Source organism: Nematostella vectensis, chromosome 8 (genome assembly GCF_932526225.1).
Source record: "Nematostella vectensis chromosome 8, jaNemVect1.1, whole genome shotgun sequence".
Lineage (NCBI taxonomy): Eukaryota > Metazoa > Cnidaria > Anthozoa > Actiniaria > Edwardsiidae > Nematostella > Nematostella vectensis.
In genome coordinates, this window is record NC_064041.1 from 15,294,081 (window position 1) to 15,313,649 (window position 19,569).

Below are 19,569 nucleotides of genomic sequence, written 5' to 3' on the forward strand. Positions count from 1 at the left end.
GCTGAAATGTTGTTCTTTACTTTAAATTAGATATTTCAGTACTCAGTACATTGGTTTGATGGAAATTGAATTTACAAAATAAGAATTTATCAAAAAATATACTAAAAATCAATATTTTATCTTTAGACACATAACATATAATTTCATAAAAACTAGAAAATGTCAATGCAAAAACACCTAAAAACATAGTCTATCGCCAGTACTCCACTTTTGTATGGAAATCTTTCCAACAGTTTTGATCTTTCTGCAAGCAGAGGAAGACATTACACACATTGCAATAGATGCTAGGGCGTGGCACGTAGGGAACCTTGGGTCTTCTGGCCAATGGCACATCCTTATACCTGTCAGAGTGGGTTTTTCTTATTTTCTTACTACAAACAGCACAGTTACCCTTATCCTGACGCATTTCAGGCAAATGCAAACCAACATCAGTCAGTCTTAGCTCCTCATTTCTGGGGGGTCTCTGGGCAGCATTATGGGCAACCCGCATGTTGCCAATCAAGTTCTCAGCAAGCTCTTCTCTGAACTCCAGAGAGGTTCTGATTGGTCTAGGTGTACCCTCTCTATCCTCACACTCTAACACAAAAGCATTGTGGATTGCCACCTCTACTTCATGAAACAGTACACGACGGTACCATTTCACCGTCTTTCTGATACATGTATAGTACCTAAGCATCTGGTCAGACTGGTCCACACCCCCCATATAGGCATTATAATCTTTGAGAAGGGGTGGGCAAGGAATATCGCCACTTTGTCCTCCTTCACCTGCACCTCTTCTTTTGACATTTCTTGCATGGACTGGAGCACGAACTGGAAACTCAGGGGGGTGAATTGTAGATAAAAAATATACAGCCTTGTTGTCAAGCCACCCCACTGCCAGAAGAGGTCCACACATAAGCCACTTACTACTACCCCTAGCAAGTCCTCTTGTATTCTCAAATAGAACCTCCTTTGCAAAGTTTTTTCTGTTTCCCTTTATTGTTCCACATGCATATATTTGGTTGTCAAACAAGAACTGATAGAGTTCAACACTGGTATAATAGTTGTCAGTATAGAGGTGATGTCCCATACCTTCAAGGCCTGAACACAGCTCTTTTACAACCCTTGCTGCCAGTCCAACCTCAGCTCTTTCCCCAGGATTCTTTCCAATGTACAGTTGCTGTCGGTAGACATACTTTGATTCAGAATCGGCTAGCACCCAAACCTTGATACCAAACCGGACAGGTTTGTTCGCAATAAACTGGCGAAATGATAAACGTCCTCTCCATGGAATCATGCACTCATCAATTGAAATGTTTTTGTGCAGATTGTAGGCATTTTCAAATTTAGGGAAAAGAAGATTCAAAAGTGGCTTGATTTTATGCAATTTATCATAACCAGGTTGCCCAGAAGGCACAATGTTGGAGTCATCTGAGACATGAATGTACTGTAGAATCTGAAAGAATCTGTTACGAGACATGACTTGACTGAATGAGGGAACAGTCAAGAGCCATATTTTCTTCTGCCAATACATTTTTGCCTCAGGAAGTTTAACAATTCCCATAGCAATGTTCAAGCCAAAAAAGGCCTTCATTTCATCCTGTGTTATTGGTTTCCATTGTCCACCACTAGTACCCTTGGCTCCCTTCCTCTCTGCATTCAGGTTGGTCATAGTGACGAGGCAATCCCAAACCTCTTGGTCAAAAAATAATTCAAAATACTCAAGAGCAGATTTCTCCCTCCTCTGTCCTCTATTTGCCAGCCCAACAGCATTTGTAAACGGTTTTAAAATTCTTCTGTTGACCTCTTTCGACCAAATATATTGTTGACGGCCGCCATCTTGGATTTCTCTCCTTTGTTGAACTGAAATTGCTCTGCCTCGCCTGGCACCTCTTCCTCTGCGAACCCCTCGAATAGTTCTTCGAGCATTTTGTGAACATTCACGAAGATTTCTCGCTTTCTCTTGTCGCTGATTTGTCACACTTTGACGTCGATCAAACTCTGAATCACTCGAAGAGCTGCTGGAGTCCTCATAAGAGCTTACACTTTCGACAGAATCGTCTTCTAGATCGGCTGGAATTGCCGGGAATAACGTTGGTAATTCATCTTCGCCATCCTCCGAGTCAGAAGAGTCCAAATCTGTTGTGTTTTCGTCAAAAACACTCGATAAAACTTCATCTACCGTTAGATTTCGCTGCCGATTTCTTCTCACTCTAACTGACGCCATTTTTAAATACCCCAGCTGTAAACATCAGGTCGAAAAATTGAAAAATATCACTCCAAAACACGAGAAATCGATGATCTTTGAATGTCTCAAAAGAAAATGGCTTCCTCTTACATATTTTAGTGCCCAGGCCCCTAAAAGTTCTAATTCACGGCAAATGGGTACCACAGGACTCCCTAATTATATGACAACGTGGTCAGGTAGCACTGTAGTGCTACCTGGTCCGGTGGATCCATATGATACATGATATTGTTATGGTTCCAGTCTATTTATATTATGGTTTGTAATACACTATTTCCTTTGCGTTGATTGTTCAGGTAGCCGGAAAAGTAACAAGCATTTAACACCACATGACATGTTTATCGTCCCCGCCCGCATTCTTTTTCGGGGCCGCAACAAGATTTTCTTTATTTTCTGCTGCTTTTTTGATTGTTTGTTTCCCAGAAGTTCAAATTTCGCGCGTTAGCGGTGTCTGGGCACTGAAATAAAGGCAGACGTTCCCGTTTCACGGCTTTTCTTACGATTTTTTTCACCAGTTCGCAATTTCCTCTGTGAATCGTAATAAATATTTGATAAACCAAGGAGAAAAAATAAATAAATAATAAATAAATAAAAAGGATCGCATGCTCCCTATTTTGATCTTATCAGGACGATAAACATGTTTTTATTTTTACTTACTTGGCCTTATAATGAACGTCTCTAAAAACTGGGTTGTTTCGCTGGTGCCCGTGCTAGAAAAAGAGTGTTCTGTGAACTAAGGAACCCATCACAAGGTTACGCCAAGAAAAGCCGATAGATGGAAAGAACAAAAGATGCCTTTTCGAAGAGGGAAGAAAGCTCTCGTTATTGCTGTGTTGGACTCCCTGTGTTTATGTCAGCTACCTGCGCAAAGCGCGACCCGCGAATGACACAGCAATATACTTAATGTGTGCTGTCTGGCCATCAATCTACCTGAATAACATAAAGTATATTGCTACCTTGTAGCTTATGCAAGCCGTACATCACTACTGCCCTGTTAATAACACTGAACCAAAATGGCGCTTAGATTTCTGGCGATGCACAAAGAAGCCGGGCCATACCCCATGTATGTGCTACTGTTGCTTTTAGCTGCGTATTTATTGAATCAATTGGACCGATGCGTTTTAGCCGTAGACGGGGTTGATCGTCCTATCTTTTAGGGTATAAAATTTCGACCAACTGTTATTTCTTGTTTTTTTTTTTTTCGATTTTGCTATTTCTTAGGGTTAAAAATCCCTTCTGCCACATCCAATTTGCTATGTCTTAGGGGTACTTAACTAAATACTTAGCTGCCTTCCTCCTACTAAGGAAAGAAACAAGGTTGAAGCCGCCATTTTGGGTAGCACTCAAATCCCGTTGAAATTCGCGAGGCTGTCAAAAGGCGCCTGCAGCCTTGCTTCTTTCCTTAGTAGGGGTGGGGCAGCTTTATATTTCGTTGAGAAGACCACCCCCAAATCGTGTATTAGACATGAATTTGACAACAACAATGCATGTTCTAAGTTTTTAAGGCAATTTTATTTAGAACATTTCAGAAAAAAAAGCCCTCGTTATACCTCCCAGAACAGCCGATTCCGAGTTACCAACAAGCTTCAAAACCATTGCCTGGGTTACCTGTGATCTTGGCGGCGGAGTGCTCAGTCGCGATGATCCAGATCTACGTTATTCACAGCTATAATTCATTGAGTGCGGACCTCTGTAACGGCCAGAAGAAAACATAGCAAAAAGTAAAGCCGTACGACAAACTACGAAATGTTAAAGAACTACCAGGAATATTCGGGAAAGTGTTTGGAGTCAATTCTCTACAAAAACAAAGCGCGCGCGCTCATTTGAAATGGCTATTTTCAGACGCGCGCGCGGACAAACAACAAATTTGCCAAATTCATCACTTCAAAAGCTATCTAATCCTCCCTTGTTTTTCTTTTTGTTATAAAAAAAGGGCTAATAAATACACTGTTTACTTTAATGGTGTGTTTTCGGCCAACTGTTGTGTGTTTTCGGTCATTATAGGTTTTTGTTTTTTCTCTACGAAGCTTTCACTTAGTGAAGTCAAATGACGAATGACAGCTTGCCTAAAGGCCTGGCTAAACTAGGTCGCGCTCGACATGTCGCCCAGTTTAGCCAGGCCTTGGCAAGTCCCTTTTATAGCGCGCGTTCGTATTTAAGGCATCGTGATCCTGCTGGGAAGAGCCAACCTTTTCAGAGAGAGACGTTAAGGCCGCCAAAACTGAGGCCAGGGTAGGCACGCTTGAGATTGAAGCTTCGGCGTTTCCTCTGCTGAAACAAGGTTCGGAGCGGCCCGAGGGCCAGTACACTCCTTGCCCCAGGAGCCGAAATCATGCTCGCTAAGCTTGGTTTTGCAGCAGGAACATTTGCGAGGCATATCAAAGAAAATTTGAATACTGTATATGATACTATTTAGCACTGCACGTGGCTGTGACTCAACTCAGCTGAACTGCCTATGATACACTAGCCCTCTTATCCACAGTGGACGTAACTGTATATGATACTATTTAGCACTACACGTGGCTGTGACTCAACTCAGCTGAACTGCCTATGATACACTAGCCCTCTTACTATTTAGCACTACACGCGGCTGTGACTCAACTCAGCTGAACTGCCCATGATACACTAGCCCTCTTATCCACAGTGGACGTAACCGCTGTCACATCGCTGCCGGCGCGTGGTAATAAATCTCTTTGATCCTATCAAGAGTCTTAAAGGGAAGGACATGTGATTATTAACACAGGGTAACACGGTAAGCTGGAGCAATGGTGATATACACCTCACGAGTTAGCAGCATGTATTGTTATGATAGATTATGTTAGATCGTAGTTAAAGGAAGTAAGGAGATATACAAGTCAAGATATAATTACTCTAAGGATAAATCAAGGTTAAAAGTATTCTTGAAGCATTATTAGCTTTTAGCATAGGAGGATATTCGTTTAATTATAAGGATGAGTGAAATAATGACCTTTGTGGGATCGCACCATGTTTCGGAACTCATCTGTCTTCTACTTTCCGTTGAATCAGTTAGTTAACGAGTCTTCTTTTGATACAGTTCCTTTTGATGTCGTACGTTAATTGTCGGTATCATTAGCGCAGCACGTAGGATCGCCCACACTCAAGTAGGAGGTGCTTAGCTCTACTGTTTTTTGGTAATCTGATTTCTTATGCTAATCCAAGTCACCCAACACCACACCTACGCTACTTGAGCGACCACTTCTTTTCCCCTTACGTTCGTTAACTTTCGATTACAAGTTACACATTTGTTTCTCCAAAGTTACCTTTTGACCTTTCCTACTGACTCCCTTAGTTTCATGGCAAAGGACATTCATTTTGTATCCTTAAATTCTTTTCAAAGCTTTCCTTTGTTATCGCTGATTTTGCCGACAAAAAAATGATATCTGATGTAACTGTTTGCATTGTCAAGTACCGTCCAATCACCGCGCTCTGCACACGTGGTCAGTGCTTGTCAATCAAACGTACTACTTGTTTTACTACAAATAGGACCGCATTGTAATTCCTCATTACTCTTCATTCCACTCACTCAGAATAAAGGTACGACTCCGGTCAAAAGAAGTCCTCCCGACTAATCATTACAGTATCTATGGGGATATGTATGATTCGAGTAAAAATGGTATTTCTAGCTGACTAGTGATTAAACATTTGATAATATTGACCTATGTACGTGGTATTGTCAGCTATCGCGCTGGTATTATCTTTATAGAAGATTACAGTGGTCTCACGCGCTAGTGGTATTTGTAGGAGCCCTTGATCACACGGATCCGCGATATGGGCATCTTACACGCTAGAGACCCTACTGCCTACCCGTTGATAACATGGATCTGTGGCTTCAATTTGGTTCAACTCCTGGTACTCACTCTCTCTAATGTCTAAGCCTACTCCCCTCTCGTCCCTACCACAAGGCCTGACCCCTATGCGTGTCAAGGGATTCAGTGGGGCGTACTGCGCACTCTCACTGTGTTGTGTCGTCGCCTGTAAAGACTGGTACACTTCAGGTGGTAAGCCTCGTTTTCTTGTGTTCTCGTAACCTGGCTCTCCATGATCACCTGTGCCGTTCCTTGCTCTCATTGCGGGAGGATTCTGTCCACATATTCTCGTGCTATCGACGCCATCGTACTGGCGATTGGCTGCCACGTGCTGATGAAGTGATGGATGGCTATTCATAGCTTCGTATTGCGTGACACTGCTAACTTGCGTTACATCGTATTGCGTGACGTTACCATTGTTAGGTGGTCGTGCCGGTGCATTGTTCACTGATTCGTACTGTGGAATGGTGTCAGGAATGGGTTCCCTATTTTCTGAAGGGGCGACCTCATAATCTCCCATCTCTGGTATTGTGTGCTGGTCTTGGTTCACATTTTCTTGCATTGCCACATTCTGAAGAATAACAAATTGTTTATAATATTGTTTATTGCTAGCTCACTTCTCAAGGTGTTGTATAAACTCTATTCAATAAAAAATGTTTACCTGGAATGCAGAGTAGCCTGGGTTTTCAGCTTCAGATCTGTGGGAAAAAGGTTATGTTAACCCAAGAACAAAAGTATGTCATAATAGTATCAAGCTTCATACCTTCTTTTCCTTGTTGTAAGACCTGCAAAACAAGAAAGTATCCTTTATTAGTATACTACTTTAAAGTCCATATAACCTTTCAGAGTTGATAGACTTTTTTAATTCTTTATATTTTCATCTTCCAAATGGCATGTGGTTCGTATGGACGCTATACAACACGCGTTCGCGCGAATAACTCAAATCTGTAATATTGAGGTCAACGTTCGGAAAAAAGGCCGTGAACTGAAAGGCCCGGGTCCAGTCATTTGTGACGTAGATCGAGATGTCAACCAAATTACATGAGAAAACAACCGGTTCCCGTCTTCATAGTTATTGCTGAAGAACGTTGCTTTTACCGTCATCTTTATATCTCAACCTGGTAGTCAAACAATTATTTAACTTCAGGAAACAACCTGCAAAATTTAGCAGATATTTTTTAGTCTTTGAATTGTTTTTCCATTGTGCGCGCGCGCTGCATTCGCAATCAAGAATGGCGACATTCTCACGAGCGCGCGCTGTTTTTGAAACCTTACAACAAAACGAATTTTTTTTTCCGCGTACAATTCTCGACTTTAGATTATTCTTCGCTTCACTATGGGTAGCATTGCAATAGAAAACAATTCGCCATTATTTTGTGGTATTGCCGTCTCTGAATTTTAACGGATTTAAGGAAAATACGTTGTTTCAGATTTTCCCGCCAAAACTTGGAATTATTCACTCGATTCAATCTCCTTTTGCGCGGCCAGGAAAATTTTCAATCTGTGGAAAATTCAAATTTCAATCAAATTCAATTCCCTTTTCAGTATTTGAAAGTTTATCTATGCTTTACTTTGGGTAGATTGATAGAAGTGAAGGGTTTTAAGAACTTTCAAAGATCTGTAGAAAATTCAAATTTCAATCAAATTCAATTCCCTTTTCAGAATTTGAAAGTTTATCTATGCTTTGTTTTGGCTAGATTGATATAAGTGAAAGATTTTAAGAACTTTAAGGGTGGCAGACCTGCTACTCGACATGCAATCCTATTTAACAGACTTACCTGCCCTCTTCAGCACTACGATGTAGACAATCAGACCAAAGATGACCAAGAACAAGATGGCGACCAGCACAGCGAAACCAACAATGGTGGAGTTCTGATCATTTACCTCGGCAGCTGGAACAAAATTATATAGACCGAATAAGCAGAAAGGGTAACGAATGTGACGTTGCGAGATTGTTCACCTAAGATCTTACACGTGACAAAGTCATGCGACAGTCACATGAAAAGGACACATGCCTGTGGGGACACCGCGGAAATACGCTTTCGCCTGTGGGGGTTTGCATTTCGTCGCCATTTCGGGGCTGAGTGGGGCCTGGAAGTTGCGCGGCTGACTGGATGACTAACTGGCTGCAAGAGATCATGATATAAGAGAACGAATCCCCGTGCCCCATGATGTCGTCCATGAAAGCTATTTTTAGATTGCGCGAGCTTGTCAATAGCATCCATATATGGTTCGTCACGCCATATTTGGTTATGGGCACCACGAGCTAGTACAATTTCACAACAAATTTTTTTCCCTCTGCACTTCTTTACTTCGTTCGCGACCTGTTTTCATCTTTTTAGCTGCTCTTAAGGGTCATGATCACGATGCTACTCATAGGGTGGTGTCCTGGTATCTGTTAAGTTAGCTAATGTTCAGTTATCTAAATGTTATATAAATAATTGAACGGGAAGACGTCGGGGAGACGGTGAATTTGGAGTTCATTCAAGATGCATCGTGCAGACTCCTCAAAAGTTCTTTTTCTCTGCAATTCGGTGAGATAGAATACCTAGGCATTCTCAGAGTCTATGTTATGTATTTAAATACAAGAAGGCCTTTATTTTTCTTTGCCGAACTGCACGGGTAATAGACTGTGCTAGCGTCCCGTCTTGGCCCGACTGGTGCAAATGTGTGTATGCTAGTGTGCTTTTAAAGTCCACAAAAATATTTCCATAACATCCTTTGCTGGTTCACATCGCTCAAGATGTAATCGCGCGTTTGACTCATGTTGCTAGGAAACGTGAGCGCTAACCAACTAAAAATAGCTTTCACGGACGTCATCATTGGAACATACGGGTATGTATATATGTCTTACATCATGGCCTCTTGTTGGCTGCACTAAAACAATAATTCTCCGAGAACCACATGTATATTAACTGTATTGATATTATGTGTCTCTCTCAGTAAAAAATGTCTTAACCAACTAGCTAACTGGCGTGTGACACCACAGGGTACCCGCGCGATGACCACAAAAAACAACTCTATACCATATTACTATACCTATGGAGCTCCGCGAGCAGTTCCGGACTGACTAAGGCTTCTCGTGACGTCACTCATGAGGTCATAGCGTATTTCGAAACAGCTCACCACATACGGTTCTTATTGCAGTTATCCTCGGAGATTTAGCTCACAAAAATAAAGTAATTATCATCACAAGTTTATCCAGCCCTGCCAGTTTGTTGAAACAGAAATACACACCCAACAGGAGACCAAAATTATACAAAAGAAAAACACTTCAAAATTACGGCTGCATTCGTCGATGTCCTTCGAACCCAATGTAGCAGTGACACGTGTTATTATTGATGCCGTCGAAACAAATGCCGTTATAACACCCATGGCCGGAGCAATCATCGTTATTTACTTCACAGGACAGAGATTTTCAGAATACTTACTTGCAATTAGGCCCGTATTGCAATTAGGCCCACGGTCGCAAGCACATCTGTATGTGAGCCACTCGTCAATGCACGTCCCGTGGGTACAGGGGTCGGGAGAGCACACCTCCTCCCTGGGGCACCCCATGCTGACACGCACAAGCTCCATCTCAGACGGTAACTTCACCACGCTATTTACTTTGACATCTCGAATGCAGCCAATCAGGTTGCGCCTTTTTTCGAGGCTCTCCAAATATCCTCCAATAAACAGCTTCGGATTTTTACGGTTGATTCGAGCTATGGAAACACTTGAGGTGTTTATAGATAAATGTAGGTGACTCTGAGTGACATTCAACCCCACAATTCCGCTCCAATTACCGTCCGAAAGCGCAGCCTCTATTGCTGCACTGCTAGCGCCATTGCTTATTTCAATAGCCCCTTCCCTCAACTGCAGCAGGAATTTGCTCTCCGAATCATGCACCAGTACACCGTCTGGAAGCGTAGTTCGAAATTCCAACGCAACCATGAATTCACTTTGGCTGCCATCAAACGTCAGATATGACGAGCCGTTCAAACTAACGGTTGTAGAATTCTCGCAGAGGGGTCCACCAAATCCGGCACTGCAGTCACAAGTAAAGTTCTCGAACCCTATGTCTATACATCGTCCTCCATTTAAGCACGGATTTATCGGCCGACAGCGCGTCTTAAGGTACTCGCATTGCCTCCCCGTGTAGTTAGCGGTGCAGTTACAGCTGAAGTCGTTCACAAGGTCATTGCAGGTTGCGCTGTGTTGACAGGGTGTTGACAGGCACTCGTTGATGTCTTCGGAGCAATTGAACCCTATGACGGAAAATGTTTACACCAAATGATTTTATCCGGAGTATGATAATGAATGCGTTCAAGTCATAGTTTCCAAGCTCGAAAACTAAAAAAACTTTAAAAAAAAATAAATATACGGCGTTTCACATCCGGGGACTTACCCGTGTACCCGGGCACACATGTGCAGTTGAAGTAGTTGATCAAGTCGTTACACGTTGCGCCGTTCTCGCATGGGTTCGATGCACACTCGTTAATATCCGTAGAGCAGTTCCGGTCCGTATAGCCGGGTACACAGGTGCAGTTATACGTGCCGTTGAAGTTATTACATGTCGCGCCATTGTCGCAGAACCCCAGCGCGCATTTGCCTATGTACACGTGACAGCGGTCCCCAGTCCATCCCAGCGGGCATATGCATTCCTTTCCATTGACCTTGTCGACACAGGTAGCCCCGTTTTCACAGCGTTTATTCGGATCAACGGCTGCTAAGAAGCATTCGTCTACGTCTGTTTCGCATAAGGGGCCTGAGAAAAAAAAAGAAAGAGATGTCAATCAAACCATTGCTAGATGGCATGTTGGCCCAAAAAATTCTAAAAACATCACTAAAATCACTAAAAATTCTAAATCGTATGAACCGGAACCCTCTGGCGGCATAAGACTTTCTATGATTATAAGGCAACAGACTACTTGACTACCACGCATTGTGCATGTATACAGACAATATACATCCTAAAAAGCAATAATTTGATTTATTATATGGCTACGATAGTACGCGCGCTTAAAGCCTCTGTCGATACATCAAAGCGTCAGTTTGATATTTCCGGCATGACCTCACTCTCGGTTAGTAAGTAATTATTATTATATGGCTATACGATAGTATGTGCGCTTAAAGCCTATGTCGATACTTCAAAGCCTCAGTTTGATATTTCCGGCATGACCTCACTCTCGGTTAGTAAGTAGTTAAGACCCAGGTGGAAAACCGGGTTCTCCAACAAATACTACTAAGCTATTCCGGAATAAGAAAGGTTAATGAATACGTTTAAGTTATTGTTTGCAAGCGGGAAAACTCAAAAACTTCACAAAATTAAAAGAACTAAAATACGGTACTTGACATCCGGGGACTTACCCGTGTACCCGGGCACGCATGTGCAGTTGAAGTAGTTGATCAAGTCGTTACACGTGGCGCCGTTCTCGCATGGGTTCGATGCACACTCGTTAATATCCGTAGAGCAGTTCCGGTCCGTATAGCCGGGTATACAGGTGCAGTTATACGTGCCGTTGAAGTTATTACATGTCGCGCCATTGTCGCAGAACCCAAGCGCGCATTCGTCTATGTCCACGTGACAGCGGTCCCCAGTCCATCCCGGCGGGCATATGCATTCCTTTCTATTGACCTTGTCGACACAGGTAGCCCCGTTTTCACAGCGTTTATTCGGATCAACGGCTGCTAAGAAGCATTCGTCTACGTCTATTTCGCATAAGGGGCCTGAAAAAAAAAAAGAAAGAGATGTCAATCAAACCATTGCTAGATGGCATGTTGTCCCAATGATAGATATCGATGAACTAAGGAAAGGAATGCTTGCACTAATAAAACACTACTAAACCACGTAAAATTAAACGGCGTGCCAGCGTCGTACCGTTCTGGTTGGGTTGAGGTTAGACGATAGAGCCACTTCACAATAAACGTATGGTCGGCCTCCTCATTAACTCAATTTCTGTCTAATAAGCGGCGTGCTAACGTCGCATTATCTGTCTGTCGAACTCTTCTAGAGGGGCACGATAATGCGACTCTGGTAAGCCGCCTAATCTAAGGCTTACGAAATTGTAAATAAGTACAGTAGCTGCTAGCTGGATTTGTATGTAACCTTCATCTAAATTGTGGAACTGAAGGCCACCAAACCAAGAAATGCTCTATTTTTACGTACCTAAGAAACCAGATTTACAGAAGCACTCGTATCCCTTATCAGAACAAGCAGTCTTATCGCAGTCATTGTTTTGACACAAAGCGCCGTTCAGACAAGGGCTGCTGGCGCACTCGTTGATATCCAGCTGGCAGTTCGTGCCATTGGTGAACTCGGTGCACTGACAGCTATAGTTGCCGGGCGTATTCGTACACGTGGCACCATTCTTACAATAGCCCACTGCAACAAAATAAGGCACAAGATTGATGGCTCATACTTTACACATTGCCTACTGTGACGAAGTATATGGAACACAATACCAAACATATATACAATACAAAAAGCAGCCCATTACAAACGCATAAAATATGAGAGTATAAAGTATTATATTATTTAAAGTATAAATGTTTTCCAGGCGGATGCATATCGATAGATGGTCATCAAGTAGCTATCTGCTCTACTCCCAATTGTGTCTTTCGGTTTTTATTGCAGAAATCCTTGGAAAATTAAGCTCACGCAATATAAAGCAACCATAATCACAAGTTTTTCCAGTGTTGCCAATTTGTTGAAACAGAACTATAAACCTAACAGGAGACCAAAATTATACAACAAAAAAAAACTTTGAACTTACGTCTGCATTCGTCGATGTCCTTCTCGCAATGTCTGCCCTTGAACCCAATGAAGCACTGACACGTGTAATTATTGATGTCGTCGATACAAGTGCCGTTATTACACCCATGGGCGGGGCAATCATCGATGTTCACCTCACAGAAAGTCCCATTAAACCCACTCAAACACGTGCATGTGAATTTGCCTTCTTCATTCCTGCACGTCCCATTGTTTCGACAAGGATTTGATTCACACTCATTGATGTCTTCGGAGCAATTGAACCCTATGACGGAAAATGTTCACATCAAATGATTTTATCCGGAGTATGATAATGAATGCGTTCAAGTTATTGTTTCCAAGCTCAAAAACTAAAAAAACTTAACAAAAAAATAAATAGCCAAAAGAAAATCTGATTTAATTACGGATTATCTTGGGATATTAAAATGGCCGATAATTTAATCCGAAAGTGAAAAGTCACGCGTCGATACTCACTATTTTCGAAAGTCGTCAAATGATTTAAAAGACACATATAGCCAGCCCAAGTATACCAAACATTCATGCTCAATAGCTGGATCAAGAGAAAAGAAAGAAGACAAAAGCAACTGCTTATGTGACAAGCCTGGTTACCAAGTACCCCGGGAGCGGGCCGCTCCACCAATTGACTTCAACGTCTGTAAACGACCGCACACATGAATGTGTGCAAGTGCTACAAGATGAACAGTTTCTAACAGTAGGAACTGTTAATCTGGTGGCCTCGGGTGTGCGCTTATCACTCTTCTTGCCTTTCTTTCTTTTTCTACAGAAGAGTCAAAGGAGTATCTCGCCAATTAGAATTTCACGCATTTACAGGCTATACTGTATCCTGTTGTGCGGGTAGGGGGAAAAGACAGTACTTGCTGTATTCCCCGAAGCGACAAATGGTCTTCGACAGCTAGCCTTCAGGCCAGTTAAGATAAAAGACAGAATGATTGGCAACAATTGAGCGCTTTCCGGGGGGGGGGGGGGGGGGGGGGGTAGGGGCATACTCCACAGGAAACTTATGAAATTACAAGCTTGAAACATGCAATCTGCAGAATTTTTGGGGATGCATTTGGCATTTTTCTATTCAAGTTTACTTTTCACCAGTGTTGTATTAAACTTATGGTCATTTAAAACTGAATGACTTCATTCATGGATTAGTCAAATAATAAATACACTATTCTTACCTAATTCAACCAAATTTGTGTTTTATAAAGTGTGGCGAGGCAAGTACCAGTTAATCTTCGAATACCCTTTGGCGGTATTAAAATGGTGTGATAACAATATATATATAAAAAAAAAATCCCTCGCATTGTAGTAAAAAAGAAAACAAAACGTTCCTTCTTGCATTGGCACCATTCATCCCTTCATCTTGTACCACAAAAAGCACCCTCTAAACACAGGCTGGGGAAAATGTTAGAGGAGAGGCACTTCCTCTTCTAGTTCTGATGAAAGTTTATCCATTCATATCAGGAGTGATGTCAGGAGTTATACAGAGTTGGATAGTGGGAAGATATCAGCCACCAGTATTTTAGTAATTTGGGATGGTTGTACTTTTTCTCTTTTGATTACTATACAATTATATTAACCCTTTCAAAACCGGCAAAATTCAGGTCACATAGCTTAGATTGCATACACTTCTAATTAGAGGCTTATTGGTGGCCAATTGGTGATAAAAGGGTTAAACTTTTAGAGCAAAATATCTGAGAATTGTTATCCACTCACACCAAAAATCTACCATAGCATATGTTCATTTTGATTCCCTTACCAGTGACGCAGACACACACATAGTCATCTGATGCATTGCTCTGTTTCTGGCAAGTCCCTCCATTTGTACAATTCAAGGTTTCACATGGATGAAGAGTTCCATTACAGTTCCACCCTGTGTAACCCTGTGGGCATGCACATGTGTAGTTATTTCGATCAAATGTTTCCTTACAAACGCCGCCATTTTGACAAGGATTTGGGTCACACAAGTTGCCTAGGTTTGTGCTGCAGTCTCGCCCAGTCCAACGTGGTCCACACAAGCAGGTATAGTTGTTGACGCCATCTAGGCAGGTGCTATAGCTGTGACAGGGTGCACTGGCACATTCATCAATATTTATCTCACAGTAGTCTCCAGTGAAGCCAGCATCACAGGCTGAGGAGCAAAAGCATAGAAGAGTTGATTGAGACAAAAACAAGATTCCCCATTAAATCAAAGAGGTATCTCCTTTACAACTTATTTTGGTTGTTGCTGCAGAAAATGTACCACAATAAAGGGTGCTGAATTAACCCTGCTATGCTTTCTTCCTGTTTATTTTAATCAGCTCACTTATCTGTGCGTGTCTTTTTCGTATTCTCATAACAAATGTATATGTATGAAAGCCATGCAGGGGGAAATAAGGGACCAAGGCTTACACCCCTATAGGCGTCTTCATGAGATGAGGTGATCATTAACGTATCAAGATCTCTAGTGGCCCAATATATAAAAGATATAATATATCCTTGTGGATTTCAGGGTTTTAGGGTTATAGCATCCAATAACAGGAGGTGTAACTCATTTTTGAAAGCTTTTTTTGGGTTTGTCTCATAGCGAAGCTGGTATCTCATTCCAGATCCTTGCACCAAGCCTATAGAAAAGGCTTTGTATTGGATTTGTAATTTTGATTTTTCTATACCGTAATGATTCGAACAAGCGCCAGGGGCGCTTATTTAATTTTTCAGGTCTTTGGGGGGGCGCTTATTGGAGAGGGGGCGCTTATTGGAGAGGGGGCGCTTATTGGGGAGGGGGCGCTTATTGGAGAGGGGGCGCTTATTGGAGAGGGGGCGCGTATTGGAGAGGGGGCGCTTATTTTATTCCGGCGGAAAATACAGCTTCTGAATTAATTGAGGATCAAACTTTATTTGCGATAAACGTAAACTGTTAGATTGTTTATAAATCAATGACAATATTGTTGTAATGTGGAAATGTTAATGCGAGCTAAATAACATGCAAGCAAATAACATGCACAATTCAATCGGTTCTTTTGTTGGGATATTTTAAGGGGGAGGGAGGAGAGGGGCACATATGTAAAAAGTCAAGGTCGAAGGTGAGCGTTTTTTGGGGAGGGGGCGCTTATTTAAAGGAAGGCAATTATTAGAATTATTACGGTATAGAAGTTACCAGATGAAGACGACCGAATATTGTATGAATGTACATTTGAGATGTCTGAGAAAAGATCAAGAATATTCTTAGGAGTTACTTCATTTCGAATATCATGCATAATAGTGGACAAAGCTAACTGGTAAGATGCCAGCATATGAAAATAGTGGGATTGCGTGGTCTTTCCAGTTCGCAAAAAGCTCGTTTTTGAAGGATAAGGATTTTGTTTAAATTATATTTTTTGGCTGATCCCCAGACAGTTATGGCATGGGAAATATGTGGTGCAATTAAAGAGTGGTAAATTTGTAACAATATTTTGTGGGCTAAAAAATGTCTGAGTTTTGCAATCAAACCTACGGTCTAACTGATTTTAATTACAATTTGAGCAATATGATTTTTACACTGATTTTAATTACAATTTGAGCAATATGATTTTTATAAGACAAATTTTCGTCAAGCAATGCACCAAGTTTTTGCATTCTAAGTTTGATGGTTTTGTTTATCATGCCCTCGCATAACAATTTTAGGTTGATACGTTAATATTTTTTGGTGAGGATGAAAGATGACATAATGGATTTTTTTTATGTATAGGGTTAATTTGTTGCTAGTCAGCCATTGAGACACATGTTCCAGCTCAATATTTATCACAGACTCAAGAGTGCACAAGTGCTTGTTAGCATAAAGAATGTTTGTATCATCAGCAAAAAGATAGAAATTGAATTTAGTAGATGAATATTGTATGCAATTCATATAGATTAGAAAGAGGAGAGGACCGAGGACAGAGCCCTTTAGGTATACTAAACAAGTCAGGTAAAAAGTGGTCCCAAAGGATAGCACACGAATGTGTGAATGGGAGATTCATTGTCTAATAATAGCTACTGTAATAAAGTATCTGGTGACTTTTTATCAGTATGCAATGTCCAAGAAATAACATGAGTCTCTTTCCACACCTTATAGACCTTCCATTAACATGCTGTTAATTATGTAACCCAGTTACTCACCTTTGCGATTGGGACATCCTGCTATTGAATCTAAAGGGCATCCTGGTGTAGGTTCAGTTGGTTTAGATTCTAAGGTGAAAGGCACATTAGTTCCACTCTCCATACACCCTGAGAACCATACACCACCACTCCCGCCACCCGCATATAGTGGCCCACCACTCACAAAGCTGCGAATATCCCTTGGCATACTCGCTGAGTATGAGGTTATTGGTCCATCAAGGGAAATTGTAGAATTTGCATCCCCTACGCCAGGGACATATCGCACTGTGAAATATTGACTTTTATCCAGCTCATTGCCAACATGTACAAAGTTTTCCACACCTCCAACTTTCCATCTAACCGTCAATTGACTTGGAGTGAAGTATAGCGGCTTGACAGATATAGTGTAGTTCACAATTCCTTTGCTAACACTTATCTCAATAAAGTCATTATTTAAATTTCCGACTTGAGAGAGTAACACCCCTCCCTCACAAGTTCGAAATCGAAAGTCAAATCTTGAATTAAGTGGCAATGTTGCACTGCTGACTTGTAATAATGATGTATGATTAAAAAAGAATTTATCTCCTGCATCAGCAAGCTGTATACTGGAATAAACTGAAAGAGAAAGAAAAAAAAATAGTTAAATGAACAAGTAGAATTTTTGGGGGATGAGATAAATTTTGACCTAGAGGGTTCCTCCATTATCATTATGATAAAAATTGTGCATACAATTTTAATTAATTTAAAAATGCAGGATTTGAGTATTTTTATTTCTTTAAGCATAAGTGACATGCCTTGAATGACATGTATTCTGACATATATCAACCAAGTATCTATGAAGTGTTTCAGTATAATACAAACATGAATTGTGATATATTTCACAGTATGACTGGTTGGTACATAATCATCATTGTCAAATAAAGGCCAAAATTATGTCAATGAGATTTATCAACAGGAAAATGTTCTTTCAACAATCACTTATCTAGATTTGCTGATATGAAAGTCAAGGAAAACAAAAAAGGCTGTATAATAATTCAGTTGGTTATTCAATCTCCCATTGCTTTTCTCAGTGGGAAATATTCAAATTGGACCAGAACAAAATTTCAGGAATATTTTTAAAGTACAAAATGTCGCAAAATTTAGTAAAAAACTGAGACAATAGATGAGATAACTGGTATGAATAAAGCTTTAAGAGCTTTGGTCAAGAATTTACCACATCATACAAGCAATTATCTTCAGCATTATCAATTCTAATGTTTAGGGGACTTTTAATTCTCCTGGGATAGAAAGGCTTGAGTATGGAAATCAAAGAAAAGTTGTTTTTGAGTTAAATATTTTCTACAACAATATTAAAATAAAAGTTAATCAGAATTGTCTCCAGAGTATTTTTTTTCTATAAAAACCAAGAAAGTCTAAAATTGTTCTAAATTTGTGTTTTTGAGGTATAAACAATATTTACAAAATATAAATCATTGTTTACGGGCAAGGGACCCAGACCTCAAGAACTAGTAGCTTAGAACTTTTTCCAAAGGATTTGGCGTATTATAGATTGCATCTTGCAAGCGAGAAGAATGTGAGAAATTCTGATCAGTATTTCATAAAGAAATTAGACGCCTGTACACGATCGGAAGAAGTGAATATCGCGGAAATTAATATAGAATAGTCGATCGGAGATTTGTTTAGAGACAACCTAGGAAAACAAACGTATGGGGAAATCGAGAAAGATACTAGCGAATTAAAGGCGGTTGACTTTATGAGATCGCTCAAAAACTTAAGCTAGATAACTTCATTGTGTTTACTATCGGTTAGCGAGGGGATAGAGAAATGATAGCGCAAAACCGGCACTCATGTTAGGCAACCCAAAACACACATTACGTACAAACTTTGGAACTTCGAACGAATCGACATATAACCACTCAGACTTACCTAGAAATATTACGAGAAACCATAGTTTTTGCTTCATGCTGGAGAATACCACAACTTCTTAATCTTTACGCGACCTTTTTTGAACTTCATGACATTTTAAAGCGAAGAAAGTGTGTGTAGTCAACAGCTCTTTTTCTCCGGTGCATTTCACTGAGCGATAAAAGTGATAACCGCTTACAGCCGAAGGCTGGTGAGAACTTGCATCACTGTCACTAAACCCGAATTAAGAAATAACTTTTATCTCCCGAATGCTAAAAGAAAAGAGTTTTTATGTGACACTATATTTTAAAATGGAAACTGTGATTCTAAAGTGATTGGATTGTAAGTTCTCTACACACGTCGTGGAATGCCAAGCAGTTTTTAGAGGCGGTCCCAAGGGAAACGCTCGCTTCTCGAAATTCAAAGCGAGCCAAAAATCAATAAACTTTGAAAACAAGATAACCAAATAAAATTAAAATTATTTAAAAATTATTTTGGTGACAAAACAACAGAAAGTGCTAAACAGAGTGTAAACTGTGATATTCAAATTTGGAAAGTTTGTTAAAATTCTTTAGAAATTACTCATCCTGTTCAGTTGGATTCAGCCGGTAAGGCGATGACGTTTGCCCGTTAACTTTTATAGTTTTGCTTACACTAAAAACTAAGGGATTAACAAAGAAACCAAGACTAAGTATTGAAACGGTTATTTAGACAAAAGTAGGTAAGAAGCCATTCATAACATAGCCAAAAACTGA

At 40.7% G+C, this 19,569-nt stretch overlaps 2 protein-coding genes across 5 annotated transcripts; both read right to left on the reverse strand.

Moving 5' to 3' along the window:
* Positions 1-190: 190 nt before the first annotated feature.
* Positions 191-2,206, reverse strand: LOC125570319 (piggyBac transposable element-derived protein 4-like). The gene has a single exon (XM_048731873.1). It carries the CDS (start codon positions 2,204-2,206, stop codon positions 191-193), a length of 2,016 nt encoding a protein of 671 aa, XP_048587830.1.
* Positions 2,207-5,027: 2,821 nt separating this feature from the next.
* LOC5498023 (fibropellin-1) lies at positions 5,028-19,176 on the reverse strand. Of its 4 annotated transcripts, XM_048731312.1 has the most exons (13): positions 18,836-19,174; positions 16,931-17,524; positions 14,574-14,945; positions 12,810-13,070; positions 12,203-12,418; positions 11,404-11,763; positions 10,442-10,801; positions 10,042-10,301; positions 8,096-8,177; positions 7,830-7,943; positions 6,815-6,836; positions 6,713-6,749; positions 5,028-6,622 (listed from the first exon to the last, which is right to left on the reverse strand). In XM_048731312.1, exons 1-13 carry the CDS (start codon positions 18,870-18,872, stop codon positions 6,023-6,025), a joined length of 3,315 nt encoding a protein of 1,104 aa, XP_048587269.1. In that variant the 5' UTR covers positions 18,873-19,174; the 3' UTR covers positions 5,028-6,022. The 4 variants fall into 4 exon arrangements, 2 of the variants coding, with proteins under 2 accessions (XP_048587269.1, XP_048587268.1); XM_048731311.1 differs by lacking the exon at positions 8,096-8,177 and having other exon boundaries at positions 9,483-10,301; XR_007312535.1 differs by lacking the exons at positions 5,028-6,622; positions 6,713-6,749; positions 6,815-6,836; positions 8,096-8,177 and adding an exon at positions 9,091-9,216 and having other exon boundaries at positions 7,828-7,943; positions 9,483-10,301; positions 18,836-19,176.
* Between the last annotated feature and the right edge of the window lie 393 nt (positions 19,177-19,569).

Coding starts and splice junctions, on each gene's coding strand:
- LOC5498023 (XM_048731311.1), bottom strand. CDS start 18,872: ATGAAGCAAAAACTATGGTTTCTCGTAATATTTCTAG. Junction 10,802..11,403: donor ATGCGTGCCCGGGTACACGG/GTAAGTCCCCGG, acceptor TTTTTTTCTCAG/GCCCCTTATGCGAAACAGAC. Junction 7,944..9,482: donor CAATACGGGCCTAATTGCAA/GTAAGTATTCTG, acceptor ATTTTGTTCCAG/CTGCCGAGGTAAATGATCAG.
- LOC125570319 (XM_048731873.1), bottom strand. CDS start 2,206: ATGGCGTCAGTTAGAGTGAGAAGAAATCGGCAGCGAAATCTAACGGTA.